Here is a 26496-nt window from a genome sequence, read left to right on the forward strand (position 1 = left end):
TGCTCTTCAGCTCATGTGATCTTAGTCACAGCAGCCCATTCAAACATTGCTGTACCACAATGTCTGCGATGTTAGTCCAGCCTGCGCTAGCAGTGGAGCACCCCGCAAACAATATGTTACTCATTTGTTACACTCTTTCTGCGAGAAAAATAATGGCTTCAAGATGGTTTTGGGTTTACACAGATGAGCAATTCTAAGAATTGTACTGTGCTGTAATTTTCTACCAAATAGCTTGTTCTGTTAATTAGATAGAATCCATTTTGTCAGCCTGTTTCAAAATGAATAAATAGAACATAAGGTTTAAGTTATGTTTTTCCTTTAAAATGTCAGTCTAGTCTTACAGGGGAAAAACATTAATTTACTGGGTTTTTTTCTGTAATTTTGGACTTGATGATGCAGTAGTCCTCAATTTCCTATTTGATGGTCATTTTACCATCAATTTAATATCAACAAAAGAATGAAGGGAAAGGTTGGGAGATTTTTTTTAAAAACGCAGTGGGTTGGAATACCTTGCCAGAAGCAGTGGTGGAAGCAGAATCCATAATACCTTTGGAAAGGGAAGTGGATAAATATTTGGAAAAACATTTTTTTTTGTAAAGAAATTAGGGAAAGGGCAAAGGAACAGGACAAAATGAATAGCTCATTCAGAATCAGCACAAATGCAAGTCCGAACGGTCTCCTTCTGTGCTCTGAAATTGTACGATGGTGCAAGTGTAAAGCAGAATTCACACCTATTTTGATAGGGACAGACGCATTACCATAAGTTGGAGGGTACCACAGTGTTTTTTTTTATTATTGAGAAATATAGGTGCAGGGCTAAGGCATATAATGCAAGACACCACCACAGTTGAATAGAGTAGATGGGAAACATCAAGTAGTAGTGATTTGGTAACACCAAATTTGGGTTTTTAAAAAGTCTGCTGTTTGGGAGGTCTGACATGGATAAAGAGTTCCACAGTTTTGAGGTCCTGGAAATGAAGGGTTACAGTAGGTGACAATGTGATTTATCTTGATTTCAACACAGTGAGTGAGAAAAGAGCATGTAGGATGGAGGAATAAGTTCAGAACTGTACTGACTTTAGTAATAATTGATAAAATAGGCAAGAAAAGTTGCAACAAAGAGTTGAGAAGCTAGAGGTGAGAGAGGCCTTACCGAGCAGATGCAAAGTTTTTGCTCCTATCCTGTCCAGGAGTGAAATCAGTTTTGAGATGGTTCGGTCAAGGACCCGGTTTAGGAATGCACAGATTAAATATTATACGGAGTACCTTTAAAAAGTGCTATGGGATTTGTGGTAACTGCATTGTCTGTATAGGGTAGGAACATAGAAACAGGAGTAGGCCATTCAGCCCCTCGAGCCTGTGCCGCCATTCAATGACCTCACTGAAATCCATCTGCCACAGATTTGTCCCCTAACTTAATCGATCAATGTCTCTGTAATTTTATGTTCCCGCCTACACTACTTACTATGCCACCAATCATTGTGTCATCGGCAAACTTGGATATATGGCTCTCTATTGTGTTATCTAAGTCATTAATAAATATAGTAAATAGTTGAGGCCCCAGCACAGATCCTTGTGGGACACCACTAGTCACTTCTTTCCAATTCAAGTACATACCCATTATCCCCACTCTCTGTCTTCTACCGTCTAACCAATCTCCTAACCAGGTCAATAATTTGCCTTCAATTCCATGAGCTTTAATTTTAGCTAACAGTCTCTTTTGTGGAACCTTATCGAATACCTTCTGGAAGTCCATATAAACTATATCCATAGACTACATCCCCTGTCTACTCCTTCAGTTACTTCCTCAAAAAATTCAATTAGGTTTGTTAGACATGACTTATCCTTTACAAGTCCATTTTGGCTCTCTCTAATCAGCTCAAATTTCTTTAAGTGCTCAGTCACACTGTCCCTAATTATAGATTCCAATAACTTCCCCATAACAGATGTTAGACTAACAGGTCTATAATTTCCTGGTTTCTCTCTCTCTCTCTTCCTTTCTTAAATAATGGAGTTACACTTGTAACTTTCCAAACTAAAAAGAAACAATTCCTGAATCGAGAGCGCTTTGGAAGATTATGGCTAAAGCAGCTGCAATTTCCTCACCTACTTCCTTTAAAACCCTGGGGTGGATACCATCAGGTCCTGGGGATGTGTCAGTCTTTAGTGCCATTGTTTTTTCTAATACTGCTTTCTTGCTTATGTTAACTTTAGTGAATTCCAGTCCTTGATTATTAGTTTTCCTGGAATATCAGGTATATTATCCTCTTCCTCTACTATGAAGACTGACACAAAGTGGGTGATTTTAAACCCCAAGAACGGGTGGGTTGGGGGCGGGTGGGAGTTGAAAATAGTTGTTTTTTTGGGTCGCAACCGCAAAATTTTCAGACTTTGCATTCCCAGTGGGAAGCCTGTACTTTTACACGCCGATGTTAAATCCGGAAATAAAGCCAGGTTGCTGTCGCGACCCAAAAAACAACTATTTTCAACTCCCATCCGCCCCCAACCCACCTGTTCTTGGGGTTTAAAATCACCCCCAAAGTAATTATTCAACAAGTCTGCCATTTCTTTTATTTTCATTTGCAATATTACCTGCATCTGTTTTTAAAGGGGCCACATTACCCTTGACTAACCTTTTTCTAATATAATTGTAAAAACTGTGTGTTCATTTTGATATCACTCACAAGTTTCTTTTTGTATTCCCTTTTCTCAGCTCTTACTATCTTTTTTGTCTTCCTTTGCTGTTCTTTATATCTCTCCCAGTCCCCTGGATCTACACTATTCTTTGCACTTCTGTATGTTCTTTCCTTTAGTTTTATGTTATCTCTCACCTCTTTTGTCGACCACGGCTGTTTTATTTGGTAAATAATTTGGTCCTGTATGAAACTAAATTCTTTTTTGAACACCTCCCATCTGTCATTTTACCCAAAGAAACAGTTTTGACCAGTTTGCTGTCGTCAGTCTCTGTCTCATCCTGTTAAAGTTAGCTTTACCAAAATCTAGAATCTTACTAACTGTGTTAAGTTTTGCTTTTTCAAAACTAACATTGAATATGATCATATTATGATCACTGTTAGTTAATAATCTAACAGTAAGGGAACATTTATCTAAGTCTGGCTCATTACTCATTACTAAATCCAGTATGGCCTGCCCTTTTGTTGAGTCCAGAACATTATTGCTCCAGCAAACTATCTTGAATGTACCCTGGGTACCTTTGAATGGTGCAACCATCTCTAGGCTCTGATGTACACTTCCCCATTGTCTCAAACCGATACGGTATGTGGAGGAGATACACAATTCTGAGATGGCTGATTCATCTGATGTGCCAACCAATTTGTTCTAAAAAGCATCCTAGATAGCTCGTGTGTCTCTGAGTTAACCCTTGCCATAAACCACTCTTCAGCACTTATGAGAACTTATGAGTTCTCCAAGCAGTTTTATGAAGATACATTGCCTGCCATGATATGTCTTCTATGAGCAACAGTAACTTAATGAAGAAATAGAAAACGATGTGGAATACGTTTCTGACATCTCAATTTTTCCAGCTACAGACTTACATTTTGCTCAGACAGTTCACGGAAGGGCAGTGCCATTTGCAACAGCGGGAGATTGCTACAGCGCAGCCAAGTGTCCCCAGGTAAGGAATGATCTTTATATACCATTTACTTTTCCAACTTGAAAGTGCTCAATTGTAGGTTTAAGTATATATTAAAACAAAAGAGAAATGTAGTCACAAATGTGCACGGTATCATTATATTAAATGTCAGTTTTCATTCAGTATTCATGTAAACTTGAACTTTCGCTTCATCTGATAATTAGAATGAACTGTTAACACCATTTACTAAGCCCTTCAGCTTCAACCAGTCTTACCATCTCCATGATCAACTGAAAGGAGGTGCACTCATGCATTTTTTTTTTGTTTGGGGAGGTCTGGGGGTGGGGGTGAGTGAATAAAATTCTCTGTAGGTTCTTTCGTATTACCAAAACAAAAATATCAAATCATCCCCTGCAGGGAAATAGGATTAAGCATGTCAATCTGAAAGGAGACCCCCTAAATCTGGTCTTTTAGAGCTTGCTCTTTTGAGTTCCTGGATATGGAACATAAGGATTCTATTGTTACTGTTCAAACCAAAACATTGCTACTGTTTGAGCAAGTGTCCTGTGTACTGTACCAGCGCAGATGTCAGAAATCCCACTTGTAATGGAGAATAATCCATTGCTCAGACACCGAGTGAGTGAGTGATTGACACCTTGTCAATAAGGCCTGGCCGCCTGCACTCAAGTCTGAACTTATTTTCACCTATCGCAGTGACTGATACAGAAACTAAGGGGGAAAAATTCGATAGGGGCCATTTTTGGACGTGGGTAGCGTGATATGCTATTACCCCGCGCCAATGGCCCCTGCGCAGGCAGGACACAAGTTTGGACCCACTGGAGCACTTACCTGCAATCAGCGTTCCTTTCCAGGCCTTGCAGGTGGAATCAATGCAATTCGAACTTTCCACCACCAGAAGGAGCTCAATCTCTTAAAGGGACGATGTTTCTTAGAAATCTCTTAAAGGTAGCTGGTACCTGATATTTGCTGCATGGAGTCTGAACGGATATCAGACATTGCACACATAAAACACAGATGCAGTTCCCATCCTTATGTTTACACACTGATGAGTTATGTTAAAACATTGAATAAAGGTTGCGCACTACTAAATCCCACATCCTCCAATCTGCACACTAGACCTCACCATCTGCCGAACTGAGTTGGTACCAGGCCTGCGAGAGTGCGCCACCAAGGTTCTCTGCTGTTGCACTAGAGACCTTGGGTACAAGAGGTGGACAGAAGGAGGGACATCCTATATCTGCGGGGGGGGGGCCCTCCAGACATATACTCAAAAGGCAGTGGGAGACAGTGGGGGACGAAGTCAATGCCAGGCGCACAGCATCATGAAGTCAATGCTTTGACATGAGTGGTCAAGGTGAGTGAGGTCTACTGTCAAGTGGCGTCTCCTACCAACTGCACCACACACTACACCCCCCATCCCGCATATACCAATGAACTCTTTCCATCAGTACTCAACTCTTCCAATCAGATGCTTCCTCTCACCCTTACACATTACCACTGTTTCAAGCCGCCCACCCACAACTCACAGGCCACACACACTGGCAGTTATTCAACCATGACAGGCACATCACCCAGACACACGTCCCGCTTTCTTGCAGGAGAAGGTTGTGCATATCAAGAGGCAACAAGTGGCAGTGGCATTTAGCCCCTCGAGCCTCTTCCGCCATTCAATGAGATCATGGTGTATCTGTGACCTAACTCCATATACCCGTATTAGCCCCATATCCCTTAATACCCTTGGTTCACAGAAATCTATCAATCGCAGATTTAACATTCACAAGTGAGCTAGCATCAACTGCCGTCTGCAGAAGAGCGTTCCAAACATCTCCCACCCTTTGCATGTAGAAGCATTTCCTAACTTCACTCCTGCACGCGCTGGCTCTAAATGTTAGGCTATGTCCCCGCGTCCTAGTATTTAAGTCTAGGAGACCTCCAAAAACAGTTACATATGTCTCGCCAGCCCGAAGCAATAATCCAGCCACTAACCTGTAAATCCTGCATGGTCCTTTTAAATAGCGCTGATGGCAAGTCCTCCAGGCACTCTAAGACACATTCAGATGGTTGGGGTTAAGATTGTGCATTGAGTGTAGCATTAAGTCCCAAAATGGTGTCTATCACTTTAAATCAGCTTTGCACACTGATTGAAGCCATTTTCTCTTACTGTACATGATTCCAACGTTCGTTATCTGCGCCTGCGCTAACTCCTATATCAAGATGGCGTCTGGCGCACGTCACGCAGGAAACGTGCGTGCGCATCCAAGACGCCATCTTGGATGTCGGAGATGCCGTGCAGCGCCGAAACAACGGGCGCTACACGGCTCAATTTAGTGCCCTAACTATTTATCAGGTCTGACAATAATTATGGCTTTATTTTCTGTTATATTCATCATTGTACATCCCTATGGTGAACCTTTATATTTGGATTTGTTTGACATGACTTTGTGATGCTGGCACACTGATAGAACATATTCTAATCCGGGGTGGTTTGGGGGGGGGCGGGGGTGGGGAGGGTAAGGAGGAAGACAGTGGGGGCCAATAACCAGACTTGTCCCACCTTGAACAAGTGCACCTCCTTTCAGTTGATCACGGAGGTGGTAAGACTGTCCTGGTTGAAGCTGAAGGGCCTAGTAAATAGTAGTAACAGTTTATTCTAATTATCGGATGAAGTGAAAGTTTAAGTTTACAAGAATACACATCCTTTTAATTCATTATACTTCTGCGAAGTTTATATCTATCATTTCACACAGGAATAGATCTTGTAATAAATTATTTTGGAAGTTAAAAGTAAGTTCAGCACTCCAAGTGCTGGAAGGGAGTGTGGGCCAGAGATAGCGCAGCGACACCAGCGCTGAATCACTACTCTCCGCCAAAAGCACGAGAGCACTGAATTTACCCTAATCTTTGTGCATGGAAACACAAGAGTCCACTTCCAGGTTTTATGGTTCACATGGCATGTAAGAGTCTCAACATGACTGAGTCCTAGATTCAGACAGATGTCACAGGCCACAAACCCAATGATCCCTTGGATGCACAAATGACAATGCTGTTTACTTGATGAAACAGATAACAAAAGGAGGGTTGACAGAATTGTTCTTTACCTTTGTGAAGAGAATGGCAAGACACCCGTCGGGGCCTCTAATGAATGGAAGGTTTTTTTTGAGATAACCAGTTTACTGCCTCCAGGGGATGACCTAATGGAGTTTTCAGAGTGATAACAGGTCACCAACTAAAAACCACCCTGCAGCAGAAAGTGTCGTCTTCATCAGTTAAATGAAGCTTCCAGAAACAATACAACAGCCAGGCTAATCAAAATGCCATTTTGTGGTGGCAGAAGTCTAGTCAGAGAAATCAAGAATATATATATTTTTTAAAAAAGTTTATCCTATTCCTGTAGACCAGTACTAATGGGTTAAGTGGCCTTTAACTCAGTTTAATCTTATAGGAAAGTATGGTGTGCAGTATTTACCATAGATTTGAATAAAGCTGATTGCAAATTCATTAACTAGTCTTCTCATTTTGCAATCTTCTATATTTATTTTAAAAACATGAAAGTAAGGTGACTTTGATTCTCAATGGGATAAATAAGCCATAGTTTCTAATACAATGAGATTTTAGCCTGAGGATCCCAGCTGGAAACTCTTGAGAAACTCAGTGTTTGAGTGTTTTCCCAGGCAGTCACAAATACCCTGACTTCACAGTTAGGTACCTCTGAGAATGCCTTAATCTCTCAATTGAAAACAGAGTTTGTTGAGGTATCAGTTATGGCATTCTGAACATTTCTCTTAAATCTCATCACATCCAATCATTCTCTGCTTTACATAAATAGCTCAATTACATATTTTTCCCCCAAATTAAGGACAACTGACATCTTTGGGAGCAGAAAGTTCGCAATGAACAAATGTGTACAAATGTGCTGTAATTATAAGAAATCTCTAGGATTTGTTTTGGAACAAAATGCCAGTTTTTCAGACACTGTTTTTTGGCAGTATGTTTGTTGATAGCTAAAGTTTAGTTTATGAAAAAAGGATTGACACATTCAGTAGTCCAGTGTTGAAACATGACCATAATCTGCAGTTTGTATTTTGTAGCTTTCTACAGTGATTGAAGAAAAAAAAAGTAATTTTTCAAAATAATGTGGGCATGATGAGGAAACAGTCACACCAATAATATAATGAAAACAAGGACTCTGCATTTATTCCAATGATCTATGTTACATTGAATCTTGTCTAAGTAACTCCTCACCTTTCCCAATCATTTGGATTACCACTTTATGAAATAAAGTTCTTAACAGTCCAGCTCATCTAATTGAATGAGCTGCTTCCGATATCAAATCTGGGCATTAGAAACAAATGTCTGACAAATCGGAGGTTCGTTTACTGCCTTTCCAGCTTGAACAAGAATAATGAAAGAAAGAAACAAATGGGTTTGCTTTTGGTGTGATATCTGGCATATTTGCAGTGGATCTGTGATCAATCAGATGATGTGGGACTGATTTCCTTTGTGCATTTTACAAATTTCCCCCTCCCCGGTGTAGGATTTTTACTTTGTGCACATCATACCCTCAATGTAGAGCTTTCTGATCTCTGCCATGTGTACCGTTAAGGCCCCTGTCTCACCACCACATCCATTGTTCGACTTTGCTTTTTATTTTTAAATGGTGCTTAATTGCTGGGAGGTACGTTCCCATAATCCAAAGCATGCTCAATGTCCACAAGTGAAGAGCATTATATATGCCTGCCTGCCTCTACACAAAGGTAACCCAGTGAGACAAACCCTTTCAAACTCTGCTCACCTGCAGATAGTTGCCTCTTATTGCCATTATAATGAATGAGCACCAGTTATGTGGTGCTGTCTTTAGATAAGTTCAGGCAGTCTGATCCCACCTTTTATCCACGTTATAAAAGCAGAAAATGAGGGGGATCCAATGTGCCAGTGATAAGACTGAGTTAAACAAGTAGGTAAAACACATTATCATCCCTATGTTAAGCTTTGCTATGAATCATGCTTGAAAGGGTTTGAACTGGACCAAAATAAAGATATTTGATCAGTCTGAATTTCAGTCTCATTCTGATTATTTGGTTTTAGATATTGTGGCCTTTTGCGGGGGGTGGAGAAACACAGTACTTGTCCACAGAAGGAAATGTGTAGCAGTTTCTGTTCCTCTCTACATACACAGCACCATTTTCCACTTTTTCACCTTCGTGTTCAGCCACAATGGTGGGTGTTGGCTGGAGAAGAGGTTTCAAAAGGTAGAGAGAGAGAGTTATTCCTGTTCCCCCAACCATCACGTTCTAGGTGGTCGATCAATAATGTGTCCCTTGTCTGTGCTAGATAAGTGACCCTGGATTTGTTCTAATTCCTGATGGCCTAATGATAGGTATGGATCCAATATCCCCGACAACATGGTGTCAGAGATGTCTCCTGTTGTCTGGTGGTTCAAGTAGAGGTTCTCCCTAAATATACAATAATATTATTTGGAATTCAAGGTTTAGTCTGTCAGTGCAAATCTGAAATCCAAATTTATCTGAATGCTCATTCCTCCTGTGCTCCAACTGTCTTTGAAAATTAACTGGATCTAATTTGAGCCTGCTTTGGATTGTTGCAGCAAGCCAATACTGGGCATTTTGTATTCCTTGGAGAGTGTAAAGGCCCAATAAGTTTAAAGCAGGTCCAAATTAGTTCTTCATGTTTTGGGAATTGCACAAATAAGAGCCAGTTTTGACATGGCAAGTAATGTTTTTCATATCTAGTTGCAGTCCAGTGTCACTGAATGAATAAATGTTTGCATGTGGAGAAGAGAGGCAGACCAAGTACACTAAAGGTACCTGATAGAATTTCCAGGACTATATAGAGTTGTATTTATAAAATCAGTTTTTGAAATGTATTTATTTTTCCATCTGTCTTTTCTACCCTCCTCCACCCCCCCCACCGCCCGCCCGCCCACCCCCCCACAACCTAAAGGCACAGACTGTTGTCAGAGTATAGTCCCACAGCTGACAGCAACCCACTGGTACCTCATCTAAGTGATCAGCGTTTGTGTGTTACCGTGGACAGTGACTGTTTTAAAAAATAAAATTAAATGAAAAATCAGGTAAAACAAATGAGTTAGAGATTTTTCAGGTCAGTAACTGCAGAACGTCAACTAATCATCTCCAGCTGAAGAAGGGAGAGAGAGATTAGGAGATTTTTATTTCTAAAAAAGTGGTTTGTTAGCATATGGAATGTCCTACCAGAAATAGTGGTGGAGGCAGAATCAATAATAGCCCTTAAAAGGGAATTGATAAACATTTGCAAAAGAAAAATATAAATAGGGTATGGGGAATGGGCAGGAGCATGGGACAAATTGGACAGCCCTTTCAGAGAGCTAGTGACTAAAGTGCCTTTGAAGAATACCAACTCTAAAACTGTTGAGCAATTTTTAAGCAAAGTTGTTGTAAGAGCTTTAGTAAGTTCATTTGGCAGCTGTTTAATTTAAAGCTCATTGAACCCAATGGCCTTTTCCTGAACATTCTTATGTTGTTATTGACGTTTAACAAATTGCTTTTCAGGGACAATTTAGCATTAACTTAAGTGGGACTGGGCTGAAGATATCGGAAGCATCGAAATGGATTGCACAGGGAAACTATGCTACGGTCACTGTACACAGATCACAGGTATGTGAGTTTGGGGCCAGAAATGGCCACACATTCTGCATTTTGTTGAAACTAACCGTCAAAATTTTATTTTCATTGTGATAGTTAAAATGCTATTGCTATTTTATATTGTGATATAATTAGCTGTGATTCAGGAGGTTGTTAAAGGAAGAGTCTGATTGCGATCAGGAGGAGAAAGCCTGACTGATTTTCCCCTCCTTACTCCAGGAGTGCTGAACCCAGTTGTAGAGGCTTGAAGACCCTGGTTGAGATGAATACACATTGGGCATTGAACTGAGAGCCTTTGTGATCTGCAGGGTTCAGCTACTCAATGGCTGAACTCACTTAGCCATTGGGGTGCAAGCCCTGCTGTAGGTGTACGTATGTACGTAGGTACTACAGCAGGTGAGAATAGGATTGAGCTTGGCTGTGATGTCCCTTACGGTAAAATAGCCTGCAAACAGTCATTGTCAAATGGGACAAAGTACCGGCGAGTGACCAGCAATCATCGAATCTCACTGCTGCAAGAAATCTATATCTTACGATGGGGGAAGGGATGGGGAAAAGATAGGTAATCAGACCTGTACTAAGAATTATTTATTGCAGAGCAGGGACTCCAAGATCATGGTAACTCAGCCTTAAATTTCCAGTAATTCTCTCTAATACACAAGGCTTTTTAGTGTCCCACTAGGGACCATCCAAGATTTAATCAAACTACAATCACATGAGTATCACACAAATTTACCAAACATGAATTGTTTATAAACGTTTCACTGAAATAATAGAACTCAGGCTGTAACTTACCTGAACAATGGATTGCCGCAGTTACCTACATAACAATGGCGACTGCACATCTGTGACGTGGGCGGAATGTCCTGAGAATGTGATAAGGCACTCAATAAATACAAGTTTTTTTTCTCTCATTCAGTAGCTGAGAATGCCAATATTTTTCACACATCGAATGCAATATAGTACAGTTCATTACAATGATATAAGGGAACCTGATACCCTAACTCCCCCCATACTACCAAGAAAATTAATGCCATGAGTTCAACCACCCTAAAGCCAACCATGAAATGGATAACACCATCACAGAAATGAGAAACAACCAACCTGAGACAATTCCTTCTCACAGCCCATGTCAGAAAGCCCAAGAGGCAGAAGGTATAGCATTTGTTGGTGCATTACTAACAGATTTGCAGAAACATGGAAGGAACAAAAACTGTCAAATTGTCTCAGTCACCATGTTTGTCAACCATATTCTTAAAGGGATATGCTACGTATCATCTGACTTGAGCCAAATTCATATTTGTATTTGAATTGCGAAGTGTGGTCAGAACCCAAGCCACATCGAGTTATTGCACAGGTGAACTGCATATTGCTTTCAATCAATCTAAGACCGTTTTGTTATGGACATAAAGAACTATTATTACAAAAAGAAAATTTGTCATAACATTTCTTTGTACATGCCAAACACTGCAATGTAACTAGACCACTTCAATTGTAATATATTCTTCTGTACAAAAACATAGTTGCTTGCTTTGTGCATGACCTCATCACTATAGAAATGGCATGTAGCTATTCTGGTTGTGGGTTCAAGTCCCATTCCAGACACTTGAGCACATAATCTAGGCTGCCACTCCTGTGCAATACTGGGGGAGTGCTGCACTGTTGGAGGTGCAGTCTTTCAGATGAGATGTTAAACCAAGGCCCCGTCTGCCCTCTCAGGTGGATGTAAAAGATCCCATGGCACTATTCGAAGTGGAGCAGGGGAGTTCTCCTCAGTGTCCTGGCCCATATTTATCCCTCAACCAATACCTAAAACAGATTATCTGGTCATTTATCTCATTGCTGTTTGTGGGATCATGCTGTGTGCAAATTGGCTGCCATGTTTCCCACATAACAACAGTGACTACACGTCAAAAGTTCTTCATTGGCTGTAAAGAGCTTTAAGATGTCCTGAGGTTGTGAAAAGTGCTGTTATAAATGCAAGTCTTTCTTTCTTTCTATTTGAAAGGATGGCACAAAGGTATATGGAAGATGTGGAGGCTACTGTGGAAAATGTGTTCCCCAAACAAGCGCTGGTCTTCTGATGCAAGTACAGTAGAGGCTCGGTTATGGCATGAAGTATGAAGCAGTTCATGGAATGAAAAAGCTACCTTGTGGAATGTGACCTGACTGGAGGCAATTTATTACGATGGAGATAATTACTGGTCCAAATTTCAGCAATCTCTAGGAATTGATGTTCATTCTCTTATCATTGGCAGCTAATGCCAGAGTGCAACAATTGTTCTATTGCTTCATTATTTGGAACATACATCGTTAGCTTTGCTGGTTTCCCTTTTATGTTAAAGTCCAGTGTCACATATAATAGACTGTGCAGGATAGACAGTTTAAACTTCAAGAATAGCCCAGATTATTTATGTCCTCCCAGTGCTCAAAGCATATATAGAATAGTATATGCTGCAGGATAGGAAGGGAGAGGCACTAATACATAGCTTAGTTTATCCCAAATCTAAAGTCAAAACTCAGTCCATGCGTAATATTTTGCAACAGCTGTCTGAACAGATTCCCTCTTCCAATCCGTGTTACTGTTTCTGCACATCATTGTCATGGCTATATATCAACTCAGTCACTGCCACTTTTCTGTCTTAAAGATGGATAATAGACCTGTTTATTAACTCTAAAAGTAGCTGTAACATCTAATGTCCTAGTTATACTGCACAAGACAGGTGTAGCAGCTTTGGCTTTGAGATCAGTGCATGCTTTGCTGCCTGCTCATTTTGAAACGGGCAAAGCAAAACTTTGCATTTATGTATGTATAACACAGGCAGCTCTGCTCACTGGCCTGACTGCCAGTTCCATTTTTTTTAAAAAAGCACTAAATGTGAAGGTGGCAAAGCGGATCTCCTGAACACTTTCTAAGTGCAGAAAAGTTGGCTCTGTGCCAGCTTCAGTTTTACTGCTCCAGAAGTTGGCAATTCTAAACTCGGCACACAGACTCTGTGCAGTGCGAGATACCAAACACACAGTTTAACTGGGACATTATTCTGTTTTTTGTTGCTATGTGTCAATATTTTATGTAAGCTAGCCAAGGTAATTTCATCGTGTCAATTATGTTCAAAATAGTTCAGACTTTTAACAAGATTACACCAATCCCGAGCAAAAAAATAACCACAGTGGAGGAAGAAGGCAAAGAACATAAGTGACAAAGGATTGTTTTTTTTCTCCCTCGTGGGTGAAGTGCGATTGACATTTATCTCCTTATCCGGTGACAGTACTGAGCGCATTAGTTGGAGGGAGGGAGTAATGGAACCAGACAGAGCACTAGTTTCTTCTGGTAGTCTCACATGAAAAATGGTGATATAAATCCACTGACATCTATTGTTTAAATTTCATTCCCAGCCGAGACCACCAAATGCTAAGCAGTTTTTGGACTATTGGCTCCTGATGGTGGAGTAGATGTTGGCTGTCGGAACTCATTTTGTTTATGATATTAATAACTATTTTTCAGAGAAGAACCCCAGCTCCATTCTTTGTGCTTTATAACAACTCAGGTCTCTGAGACCAGAAACTTAACTTTATTAACCCTATGACATTTAAATGTAGGAAAATTCACATGTTTTCAACTTTGTTTAGAGAAAACTATTGTCCCAACTGCTCCCTTGGTTCTACATACTTTACAATTATCTCTTTAGAAGTTAAAACATCGTGATTATATTGAAAGGTACATGGCTGGTTACAGCACCTCTTACCATCTTCTGTTATGAACAAAATAACTGATGTTGCACTGGGTACTGTCCACAGTTTGCGTAACACCAAAGCATTTAGAAATTCTTAATGCCAAAATAGTATTTAACTCCTCCAGTTAAATAGGATAGTTGCAGGGAGAATGCCAAAGCAATCAGAGTCTGTAGTGAACACTGGCCTGAGTGGAAAAGCTACCTCTCTTAGCAAAAAATGTATATAAAAGAGATATATTTTATTATGTTGTAAAATATTTATGCACTGTCCTATTTATTACTTGATATTTTTGTACATATGCATTTAACTACTAAAATTGTGTTAGATATTGACTACTGCCCTGTCAACCACCATTGCTTGTTCTATAAGTTATTGGATATTTGTATGCAAGGTTTAAAGGGGAGGGTCGTGGAATTGTCACCATTTTGTGGATGACTGTTGAATAGAACAGTGTGATAAGCATGGTACAGTATGACGTTACACTGAACAATCACAATTACAAATATGCAATGCAGTGATATGTTTCAATATAAATACCACTGTCACATGTTTACATAAAAAAAAGCTTTGCAAACTAATTTTCAAAGGCAACGATGCCCTTTAACAAGAACTCATGTAGGCTGAACCGTTCAGAATAACAAGGTGCTTATTGTTGTTGCTGACTACTGATAACTTCAGTTGTATTCATATTGGTATCAAATGTTCGTAAGCTACATCAGCTGTATGAATCTACTGAACAACACTTAAAAAGACAGCATTTCTTCTGATATAGTCTAGTGAGGGCAAGACTGAAATGAGCAAAAGCAGATCAATACAACATGTCTTCCCTGTTTGCATTGAGAGATTCTAGAGTGACTCTTATGTATGGATTTTCCTTAATTTCCTATTCAAAAATGAACTTTGGTACAAAAGCAGCATTGTCAAGCTGGATATTTCATCCTTCTGACCTCATGGCTTCATACCAGTGTAACATTGGTATTGGTCCAGTACACCGTGGGATTAGAGTGACACTAGTATTTTCAGTGCACTGACAGCCACCTTTGTGATATCAGAGGAATGGAGCAGTTTTCAGGATGCGAAGCATAGAATTGGATTTGAAGTTTGCCAATGGCCAAATTCATACCTTTGCCCCCATACTAGAATGATTACTTTTCTAAAACTGCACTTACCTATTCTTGTTTTTGTCAGAACAGATATCCAAACCCAGAGTGTTTATGTGGTTCAACCCTTATGCTGGGGAATGGATGCATATTGTAAGCCTTTCAGAAACTAGCCCAAGGGCCACGCTTCATGTTTCAGCAAAGATAGCAAGTGTCAACAGGTTATTTAACCATGCAGGGTATGAGAGTCATGTCTAATCCTGTCCTCATCCAACATCCACGCATATGCACATTGTAGCAAAGGTCACTTGATAGTAATCAGGAGCAGGAACCAGCTTATTTGTAACACCCCTACTATTGCCTCAGCTGCAATCAGCAATGAAATCTAAGACCTCCCTGATCCATGTGGGGGCTTGGTACTACAGTGAGCCGATTGAGAGATGCATTGAATTTTAGCACGCACCTGAAGTCTGTTCAATAGAGAAACTGTATAGGTTTGATCCCGAGAGCTATACAGTTTTCGTTTTTTGGACCAACAGAAGGCATTCTGTCTTTTTAAGGATTCGTTTTGCTGTTCACTCATTCTTTGCGGTATGCTATGATGAACTGATGGCTAATAATGATCTCTGACCTGTTATATGATATAAAGACTGTAATTAAACAAGGCAATACACTATATGGCAAATCCTACACTGGAACAGATTCAACGTGGTAGACAATCATGACAACCGGATGTGTTAAAAATCTCTCATAAAAAGTGAAACTTTTATAAATGTTTCCTGATTATTACAATGCTGTCCCCACGTTAGGTGCTCATGGCAGGATAGCAATGCATTATCATCTTGCCAAGATAATAAAACAAGGCTGTTATCCAGAATTAGTCTGGAGACATCCTTCTTGTGGTGCTCGAGATTGAGTAGTATAAAACATACTCAGCGTCAGTATGACACTTGTGAACATAGCTTAGAAATTAGCAGATGAACATTATGTTTGCATGTCAATTCTCTTTCATTTGTTTTTATACAGGTGTTATCCTGTTTATTTTAAATGGATTAATGCCTCCACTAAAATAGCAGATGGAGGAATGCCATACAAACGCATTAAGCATTTGGCCGTTATTATCACCAGCAGTAAGTTATAGGCTGGTAGATTTTCAAATACAAAATAAATTTAACAGGATGTTTTTATATATAACTGGAAAAGGATGGAGCTGAATTACTTAAGATTTCTGTTACAGTAATTGGTTTTTAAAAAATCATTTAACTAAAAGTTGCACCCTGCCTTTCGGAATATAATTTTAAGTGTATCTGTAATTTGAAGCCTATGCACCATGAATCCTTATTTTAATCCCTCAATCACTGCCATTGGAGTTCAAACTTCAGCTAAACAGGATATCCAGTAATGGTAACATTGCGCCCGTTCCCCACATCATTAAAATATCACTGTGAAGTAGATGCTGAACACCTTCAAACATCTACTGCCCACATTGTTATATGTGGAAGAAAAATAAAAGTTCAGCGACTACTTGAATTTCTCCAATTATTGCATCCTAATTATGTTTTCAGGACTTTTTAAATTTATATTGTAACAATCTATTTTTAATCACTGTATTTGGTGTCTAGTTGATTATGAATTCAGGCAACTGACCTGAAAAGAGCATTTGAAAATATTATTGTTGGTTTTAGAATAATTATTCAAAATTCTCTTGCCTAATATTGCTAGTTACATTGACAGCTTTTCAGCATCCTTTGCTGATCTTTTGTTCCAATCACAGTTCTGCTCGGAGACATTTACGAATGTAAATCAAATCCAACCAAAGTCTAAAAGCAGCCAATTTACTATATGCAAGTTTTAAAGAAAGTCGCAGACTTCCCTTTATAAAGATAAATATTTGGAGACACAAAACAACTTAATAATCAGGCTTACCGCATGTGCTTGATACAAAAGCCTAACAATAAAGGTCTGTATCAGAGAAAAAAAAGGTACAATTTGCACTAGGTGCCATGAAAATAGTTACAAAAACTGTACTATGCTCCGTACTACTCTGTTAAGTTGTAGATTGTTTATATTAAAAAAATCAATTAACGACAATTTTATAAATGTGTTTACGACAGGTACTTGAAGACTTTGTAGCATGACTTTAGCATTTGTTTCCATTAATTGCTTATTACTGAACAGACTAACAGAGAGGAATTGCAAAGCTCTGAGCTTGCATTACTGCAGTCTCCAAAGAAATATACGGCATGCATTTGTCAAATCAATCTGATGAAAGAATAGCCATTAAATAGGTTTGGTGCTATAATTGCATATCTACTGTTATACTTCATTGTTTATCATATGATGTACTGATTCAAGTCACAATTATGACTTTAAAACTGCAATATTCCCAAATAAAACCATTGTTTTATTTAGTATACCTCTCATTATTTTGCCTTTTGATGTTCTTAATTATCATAGAACTACTTTGAATTCAACACCTCATACATAATTTTACCTTTGAGAAAACAAATTATGTGCTGAATGGAAAATGCTCCAGTGCAGTAATGACCATTCAAAGTTTGGATTCCACAGTCAGAATAGGGCAACTTTGGGAAATCACCACATTGTCACTGTTCTGTCGCTTTCTAATCTGCACACTTACTCCCAGTTTGTTCTTCCTCCAAATCAATGCTCTCCTCCACTCACCTCTTTTGCAAATAGTTCCAACCTATTTTTGTCAATTTCCTTCAGAATGAGCAGCTTTCAACCCTCTTGCAGGATAACAGTTAAATCATGAGTGAATAGCAAGGTCGTAATTTAATCTAGGGGTTCAGAGGATTCCCAAGATGCAAGATCATGGCTCTGGATATCATCAGGAGCCCGAGATTAAATTACTACCGTGCACACATTCACTACCATATGTTCTTTATAATATGCAACCGGCTCTTATTGTTACTTTTTGATATTTCTAAACAAAATTGCTGGGTTGTTGCAGCAGATTTGTACATTTACCATTTTTTTGCTATGTTTGGTACAGGTAAATTGACAGTTGGGTGAAATTAAAGTGGTGTAGACATTTCATAGATTTTAAAAGCCAAACATCTTGGTCTTTTTTCTCAATATGCTTGCTCATTAAGGTGAAAGATGTCAATGGCAGGAAGTGGAACACTTTCCCACTTCAGGCACACACTGTCAGCATTAAGTACGCTCCTAGTTCAGGCATAACAGACAGCTGCGAAGCCCTCTTTACTCCACCCCAAACAAGTACCTTAACCCTTACATCAGAAGAAACCATCTCAATACTAGCTTTGCCATTTCCAATACAGTACTATGCATTCTTATGGCCTTTCCTAATGGAATTCCCAAAGTAGAGTAAATTAGGGACAGTTTCATGCAGCCACCATGAGCTGGCCTGCCGACCTAATTTCATTAGGGTCATTATAGCAGAGACAAACTCATCCCACTAGCATGAGATGGATTCAAACCCAAATTCTCGAACCTAAAAGGAATCCAGAACTATTGGAACTTCTTATTAATATACTAACAGCAAAGATCAGTTAGTATGATATGATTAATACAAGCATGTCACAGGTAACAGAGATGAAAGGAGTCTGCTAACCCATTGCACCAGTCAAACTTGCTTTGTGACCCTGTAACTACAGAATAACACTGCCGTAAGAGTACAGAGAAATTATTTTGCATTTCCAAAGTAAAAAGGATTTAAAAGCCTAGGAAATTATAAGGAACTAATTTAAAATGGGTAAGAAGCGTGTACATTATATTGGTGTATAATATGGCTACTTTACTTTCCATGTGTATTATTATTTCTACTTTAAGATTAAGCAAAGTTTTTCTTGTATGAAATTCTTGAATTACCTCAGAGATGCCTGTACATCTCTTAGCATATACAAATCCTTTGTACAACTAATTTCATGGTAAGGATTTGGCCAGAATTAGTCAGCATTTTATTGAACACTGTATGGAATTGATTTTTAAATTGCAAAATATTTTCATCTGTTGTTCTAAAGAAATCATGAATTTTGTTTTGTTATGTATAATTTTTTTTTAAAAATAATGAGATTAAATTCCTGAACAAACCAGCCCATAGTTTAGAAATTACACACAAGTAATGATCCTCAAAATTCACATGTGGGTACAATTGGAATCTCTTAATGGTTCACGAGCACTAAGAAACACAAGAACAGCAAAGACCACCCTTGGCTGGTATGATTAAATATGAAGGAACATATTATTGCATGCAGTCAGAGAAAAATCAATGGAACAGATTCGCTTTATAATTCATCTGTGACCAAAATATATAAAATGCTTTAGGCAAATCAACAGCACCAATCTAGTGATTGAAATTTTGCCTTGTTTTATTGCCAGATTTCCCTAAATTTCTTAATGCAAACACATGTAACTAAAGATGTGCTCGAGTTGCTTCAAAATGTTGGTGTACTTTGGACCCATTTTAAGTTTTTCTGACCCCATTCAGCTTTTAACAATACAAGACCAATTTTCAGCTTGTCCGACCACAGGTGCTGTGGCATAAAGATATTAAAGCTGGACATTTTGGATTGGAAGATTTGGGGAAGATAAGTTCCCAAAAAAACAACTTTTAGTTCCATCGTGTTCAAAATCTTTGTTATTTATAATCTATACAATGAAATTTGGGCAATAATGATGTTTATATGGGTTGAGGTTACTGTGGCACAAGGTGAAAGCAAGTACTAGAGCGAAGAAACACAGTGAAACTCGTTGGCACTGGTATTCATGTTCATTGGTCTGGATGTGAACAGTTATTGTGTTAACTGAATTTTGTTTTTTCAAAAGAAGTATCTATACCTTGATCTAGGTTCTAGCAGCAAGGGCAAAATCTTTGTCCACAGGCAAATAGAGAAAGCAAAAGAAAGACCTTGCATTTATATAGCGCCTTTCACAACCTCAGGGACGTCCCAAGTCACATCACAGCCAGTGAGGTTCTTTTGAAGTATAGCCACTGTTGTAATGTAGGAAAACGTGGCAGCTAGATTGCACACTGCAAGGTGTTCTAATCCTTCCATGGACTAGCCCCTTCTTTATCTCCGTAACCTACTCCAGCCCTACAACCCATCAAGAACTCTGAACTCTGCTTTCTTCCAATTTTGGTCTCTTGTGCATCTCCGAATTCCTTCGCCCCACCATTGGCTGCCTTGCCTTCAGCTGTCTAGGCCCTATGCTCTGGAATTTCCTCCCTATACCTCTCTCCTCCTTTAAGATGCTCCTTAAAATCTATCTTTTTGACTAGTCCTAATATCTCATTGTTTGGCTCGGTGTCAATTTTTTGTTGGGACGTTTTACGACATTAAAGGCACTATATAAATGTAAGTTGTTGTCCCACAAACAGCAATGAGATAATTAATCAGATGACCTGTTTTGGTGGTATAATGCGGGATAGATATTGATCAACATACCAGGGGAACTCCCCTGCTCTTCTTCAAATAGTGCCATGGGATTAGTTATGTCCACCTGAGAGGGCAGATGAGTTCTTGGTTTAATATCTCATTTGAAAGACTGAGAACCTCCTCTGTACTGCAGAAGTGTCAGCCTAGATTATGTGTTTATGTCTCTGGAGTAGGGCTTGAACCCACAACCTTTTGACTCAGTGGCGAGAGTGCTACCACTGAGCCAAGTTTGACACACACGAAATTGTAAAATCAACAACTGAATTGAGCCATAATTTGGATTTTATGTTAGGCAGCCAATCATAACAAGTCATGATTTCAGTTATCTAGTCTGTATTAAATAGCATAAAACAGATACCTCAATAATCAAAACCAAATGTTCAAGTGGCTGATACAGAAACATAGAAATAAATCTGCCACTGATGTTTGACAGAACTCATCAATCAAGACTCAAAACATGACCCATCAACCAATCAAAAAATAAAGAATGTCAAATTTCTGAAAGTAGTGATGTGTGAAACCAGTCGAAACTATCTATTCTAGCTTAGCTGAAGTCTTCCAACCCAACTTTATCTCAGCAAGTCCACCATTAGTTACTATATGTAACTTTATTGAAACAAAATCAACTGCTATTTCCCTGTCTTCCAGCACTTGCCTCTTCCATATCTTTGCAAAAATTTGTCTTTTAATACCCATGCTTTCTACTTTTGTCACACATTTTCTTGTCTCATTCCGTTTTATTATCATTGTTCTTCTGAACTTTCCTTTCTTGTACTTGAATAGGAGATACATCACCCTAAAGAGCCTTCCTGTTCCATGCATTCTTGCTGTGTTCAAATCTAAACTCATTGTACTGTCTCCTACTCCAACTCATTCTTCCCCAGGATCTCAAAACTGTACTGTCTGTTTCCCCCCCTCTGCAATCTTTTAAGTTTTTAAGACTCAAATCTGGCATCACTGCTTCTCGATTTCTTTCAACTTCACCAAGGTTGAAAAGACTGTGAGAGGTGTCTTAAAAATAAAAAATACTGGACACGATGGGGTAGATTGGCAACTTACCGCCTGGTGTAAAACTGGTGTTGCGGTTCAGTCGCCCGTTATAGAAACCGCCCAATTTTCATTTCCATTGAAATCAATGCAAGTGAAAATTAAGCACTTTCCATAATAGACAGCCGATTCGCAATGACAACTTTACGCCCAGACAAGTTCAGAACCTACCCCAATGTTTCTTAATTAACTACAAATTATTAATTGATACGATTGTAGTAATAGATTGACCATAATGAGTCTCCTGTGAATGCAACCAGGAAACAAGAACAGGATCTACATCACCAAAAAATAATTAGATTTTTAAAAAAACTAAGATGAGAGTATTATACTTCAAACAATCCAATACCACAGATGATTTCAAAGCTATAATCCTACTTTGGAAAACAGACGATGGTTATTAGGTACTTGGCTTTACTCAGTTTTTGATTAGACCCTTGGAATCACTCCCAGATAACCATTTTCATCCCTCATATTGTTCTTGCTACTATTAATGTTGCAAGACTTCATTTTCTCACAGCCAGGATCGATTAACCCTTAGACTGCTTGCAAAGGTGATCTTCCTGGGGCAGCCTTTTTTGAAGCTTTAAGTTCATTGTGTGCAATAAAACATCAATGGGGCAGAAATCGCTTGTGAAATAACAGTGAGCTCAACAGCGATCTCCATTGTTAGCAGCGAAATGGAGTAGCAAGTTCTGGCATTCACACATGCACAGTGAAACGGGGAAATCCGGAACTTCTACTGGTTCACCGGCGATATGACAGCTGCACATTAAAAGGCACGCTGCAATCGGAGAAATCATTGAAAAAGTGCAAACTTGCTTATCTGCCCAGCTGGAAAGTAACTAATTACGCCACCAAATAGGTATGCTTAAAAATACCAGGCCTAAACCAAGTTTTAACAGCACGATAAGTCTTAAATGACTGCCAAACAACTAAAAATTAACTTTTTAAAAACATGGGGCTCGAATTTAGCAGGCCTGCGGGTTCCCAGCGGGTGGTCCTCCGGGAGCGTCGAAAACGCGGACGGGTAATTGTTCGCGTCCCCCACGCGATCGCGGGATAATTGGACCCATTAAGGCCTGCTTCCGGGTTCTGCGCTCCCCAGCTGCGTGCCGGCCGGCTGCGCATGCGCAGTACCGTCGACGCGATGTAGGAGCTCCAGTTAAAGGGGCAGTCTCCCAAAGCCCCTCCTGCTGCAAGCAAGAGGTCTGGGAGAATGGCTCAACCAAGGGGAAAGGCTGCGCCCCGTTTTTCAGATCTGGCACTGCAGCTGATGCTGGAGGGCGTGAGGAGGAGGAGGGAAACACTCTTCCCTGAGGATGGGCGCAAGTTCCCTGCCGCCGCAACCAGGAAGGCATGGGCAGAGGTGGCGGCGGAGGTGAGCAGCAGGGGCAACACCCCAAGGACTTGGGAGCAGTGCCGCAAGCGCTTCAATGACCTGACTAGGTCTGGCAAGGTGAGTACACCAACGCACCCTCCCACATCCCGTCCCCACCATCACGCCAAGCAGATCACAACCCCCTCCTGCACAGCCACCACTGCGCTCCATCAGCAATCCTCACAGCCACTCATTCACCATCCTCGCCGTGCACGCAAGTACCCACCGTCCCTGACCCCACCCGAACACTACCACACACCCCAATCCCCATGCAATGGGATGGGCACGTGGCCCACACTTCCTCCCATCCGTTCCGCGCCACGCTCAACCCAACCACACCGATGCTCGATGCGTCTCACGATGCAAGACGCACCCACTCACACATCTGTGTTTTGCCTTCACAGGAGAAGAGGAGCAAGAACAACCGCGAAAGGGCACGCACCGGAGGTGGGCCGCCGCAAGTGGTGGAGCTCACCGACGCAGAGGTGGAGGCGCTCGACCTCGCCCGCACGCGACATTGCCTGTCGGTGGCCGATGGCGAGTGTGTCGCTGCCGAAATGGGCGGTAAGGGAAAGCTGACACTCAACACCCATGATCGCGAGTGACCGTATCATCACCTGCCATCAGGCGCACTGTCAAGTTGGTCCACATGCCTCAAAGTGCCCTCTGTTCTCTTGCAGGTGCGTCTTTGGATCAAGCGAGCATGGAGGGCGATTCCTCAGAGGACATGGCGGTCTCTGAGGGTGCATCGTCACATCAGAGCCAACCATCCACCAGCGCAGAGACACGCACCTCGGTGGGTCCCCCTCGCCAACTAGTTGGGGTAGCACTTGGTGAGTCACTGCGCACGAGTGAGCATGAGCAGACCCTGGTGGCAGGGGCAGCCGCGGAGGGTCCGCGACGGAGGGAGCACTCATCTCCAGGCTCTGCTCAGCCGGACCCAGATGCTGAACCCAGGGGGCCACCAGAGAAAAGGAGAGTCGTCGAGGGCCACCAGCTAATTGCTGAGGTGCTGGCAGAGGTGCCGCGCGCATTGTCCACAATAGCGCAGGCGATGGAGGAGTCCACCTCCTGCATGTGGGCATTGGTGGCGCAGGCACAGGAGGGTACCGGCGACACAGTGTCGCGGGTAGGTGCGGGACTGTCTGCGGTGGAGGACAGGCTGGCCTCCCTCGAGCGTCACGCACAGCTCCACTTCGAGTCCTTGCAGGCCCTCACAACGTCTGTACGGATTCAGGGTGAGCAACATTCCGACGCCACCAACAGGCTGAGGGATACACTAGGGGTGGCCTTGCAAGGCCTCACACATGCCATCCAAACTGCCGTCCAGCAGGGTGGAAGGGGTGATGTGGGCCGAGGCCAAGAGAGGGATGATGGTGACCGGGGACATGGAAGCGGGGACGCCTCTCAAGGCGTCCCCACGTCCCACCCGTCGCCCACCTCTCAACCAGCACCCGCAATGGTGCCTCCTCTCCAGGTGGCCGAGTCTGCCCCTGCCCCGGTGCAGGAGGAGCAGTCTGTGGAGGTGCCCTCACGGGCACCGAAACCCAGGGGCCGTCCGCCAAAAGCATCTACCCGGTCAAGGCAAGAAGACGAGCAACCTGCCACTACCTCTGCTGGAGCCACAGGGGTAGCACCACGTAGGGGTTCCCGGAGAAGAATTCCAAAGGCCTTATAATCACAAAGGGAATACACCAGGGTGTTTATTATTTTGTACTTTGTTTCTTAAATGATGTCACATTCCACATATTAAATAGTCTATTCTCACCACTCCTGCCACCTCTCGTCCATTCTTCCGCGGCTTGTGCAGTAGTTGCGTTCCGTGGAGACCATCATGACGGCGAACACCTGCTGCCACCCATTGGGCACACTGCTGTGGGTGCAGGATTACTGGCAGCACTCTTCAGTGGAGGGGGCTGGTATGGCCGCTCGCATGTGCAGGTGAGGAGATGCGAGCGCCTCGCAGTGTCTGACTCTAGGAGAACCGTTGACGTATGAGTGCGTCCCTGGCCCGGCGACCATCCCGGTGAGTCGCGGCTCGGCGCATGGGTCGTCCAACATCCTCGGGCGCGTCCTCCTCCTCCTCCTCCGCCTCCTCCTCCTCCTCCTCCTCCTCCTCCTCGCCCTCGCCTTCCTCAATGTGGGTGGCGGGTGTGGATGGGGCCTCCTCCAGCGGCACCCCTCTCTGTTGGGCCATGTTGTGCAGGGCACAGCAGACAACTATGATTCGTCCCACTCTGAATGGTGTGTATTGGAGCGCTCCCCCAGAACGATCAAGGCACCTGAAGCGCATCTTGAGAAGCCCTATGGTCTGCTCAATTGTAGACCTGGTAGCAGTGTGGCTGTCATTGTACCGACGCTCCGGCTCGGTGATGGGGTTCCTCAGAGGTGTCATGAGCCACGTGTGGAGGGGATACCCCTTGTCGCCGAGGAGCCAGCCGTTGCCGGCGTTGGGTGCCTGCAGGATGGGCGGGACGGCGGACTCCCTGAGGACGAAGGCATCGTGGCAGCTGCCGGGGTATCTGGCGCACACGTGTAGGAATCTCTGGCGGTGGTCACAGATGAGCTGGGCGTTCATGGAGTGATACCCCTTCCTGTTGATGAACAGCCCTGGCTCATGCGGAGGTGCCCGTATTGCGATGTGGGTGCAGTCGATTACACCCTGCACCCGTGGGAAGCCGGCCATGGCATGGAATCCAACCGCCCTCTCCATCTGGCTGCGCTCGTCCATGGCGAAGTTGATGTAGTGGGAGGCCCTGCGGAACAACCCATCGGTGACCTGCCTTATGCACTTGTGTGCAGAGGACTGACAGACCCCGGTGATGTCCCCGGTGGCACCCTGGAAGGAACCAGATGCGAAGAAGTTGAGGGCAGTGGTGACTTTGACGGCGACAGGTAAGAAGATGCTGCTTGGTCCATCAGGGAGCAGCTCGTCGTTAAGGAGGCTGCAGATGTCGGCGACTACCTGGCGATTGACTCTGAGCCTCCGTATGCACTGCTCCTCGGAGAGGTCCATGAAGCTGAGCCTCGCTCTGTACACCCTGTGCGGAGGGTAGTGCCTCCTGCGACGCATCTCTCTCTGCGGTTGCCCTCCCTCCTGCTGTGCAGGTGGGTGTGCCGCAGCACCGTGTTGGGGGGCCCCACGTCTCCGAGGCGGACGGCGTGGACTGCGAGGCTGCTGGGGCTGGTCATCCTGTTCGTCCTCCGACGATGTCAACGCACCACCCATCTGGCAGGTGTTGGTGTGAGGGGTTGTGCAGGGTAGGTGGGTGGGTCCTCGGACTGGGGCTGCGGTTTCGTGTCGGTCTGTCCTCTGGCTTGGCGGGGGTTGGTGGAGGGCAGGGGTTGCCCTATGTGACGCGGTGGCCTCCTGCGTGGGTGAGGGCGCTCCCCCGTGGAGCGCACCTTGGCACCTGGCACAGGCTGCTGGCTGCAACACGCCTGGTTTGAAGGGTCCTGTTTCCCCCAGTGTGGGAAACTGACTGCTTTGACCGTAAAATCCCACACTTCCTCTTTTGACAGCTGCTTCAGCTCATTAACTGACCACAACGAG

General features: G+C 42.5%; 1 protein-coding gene across 1 annotated transcript in view; it reads left to right on the forward strand.

Moving 5' to 3' along the window:
• The window catches only part of LOC137334837 (A disintegrin and metalloproteinase with thrombospondin motifs 20-like), a 423984-nt gene extending 406490 nt beyond the window's left edge, over positions 1 to 17494 (forward strand). Inside the window, exons 37-39 of the mRNA XM_067999860.1 lie at positions 3546 to 3637; positions 10165 to 10269; positions 12266 to 17494. Coding sequence (XP_067855961.1) covers positions 3546 to 3637; positions 10165 to 10269; positions 12266 to 12355 — 287 coding nt within the window. The 3' untranslated portion in view covers positions 12356 to 17494. The remainder of the gene's footprint in view (positions 1 to 3545; positions 3638 to 10164; positions 10270 to 12265) is intronic.
• The last annotated feature ends 9002 nt before the right edge of the window (positions 17495 to 26496 follow it).

This window comes from Heptranchias perlo, chromosome 18, assembly GCF_035084215.1.
Source record: "Heptranchias perlo isolate sHepPer1 chromosome 18, sHepPer1.hap1, whole genome shotgun sequence".
NCBI classification, from domain to species: domain Eukaryota; kingdom Metazoa; phylum Chordata; class Chondrichthyes; order Hexanchiformes; family Hexanchidae; genus Heptranchias; species Heptranchias perlo.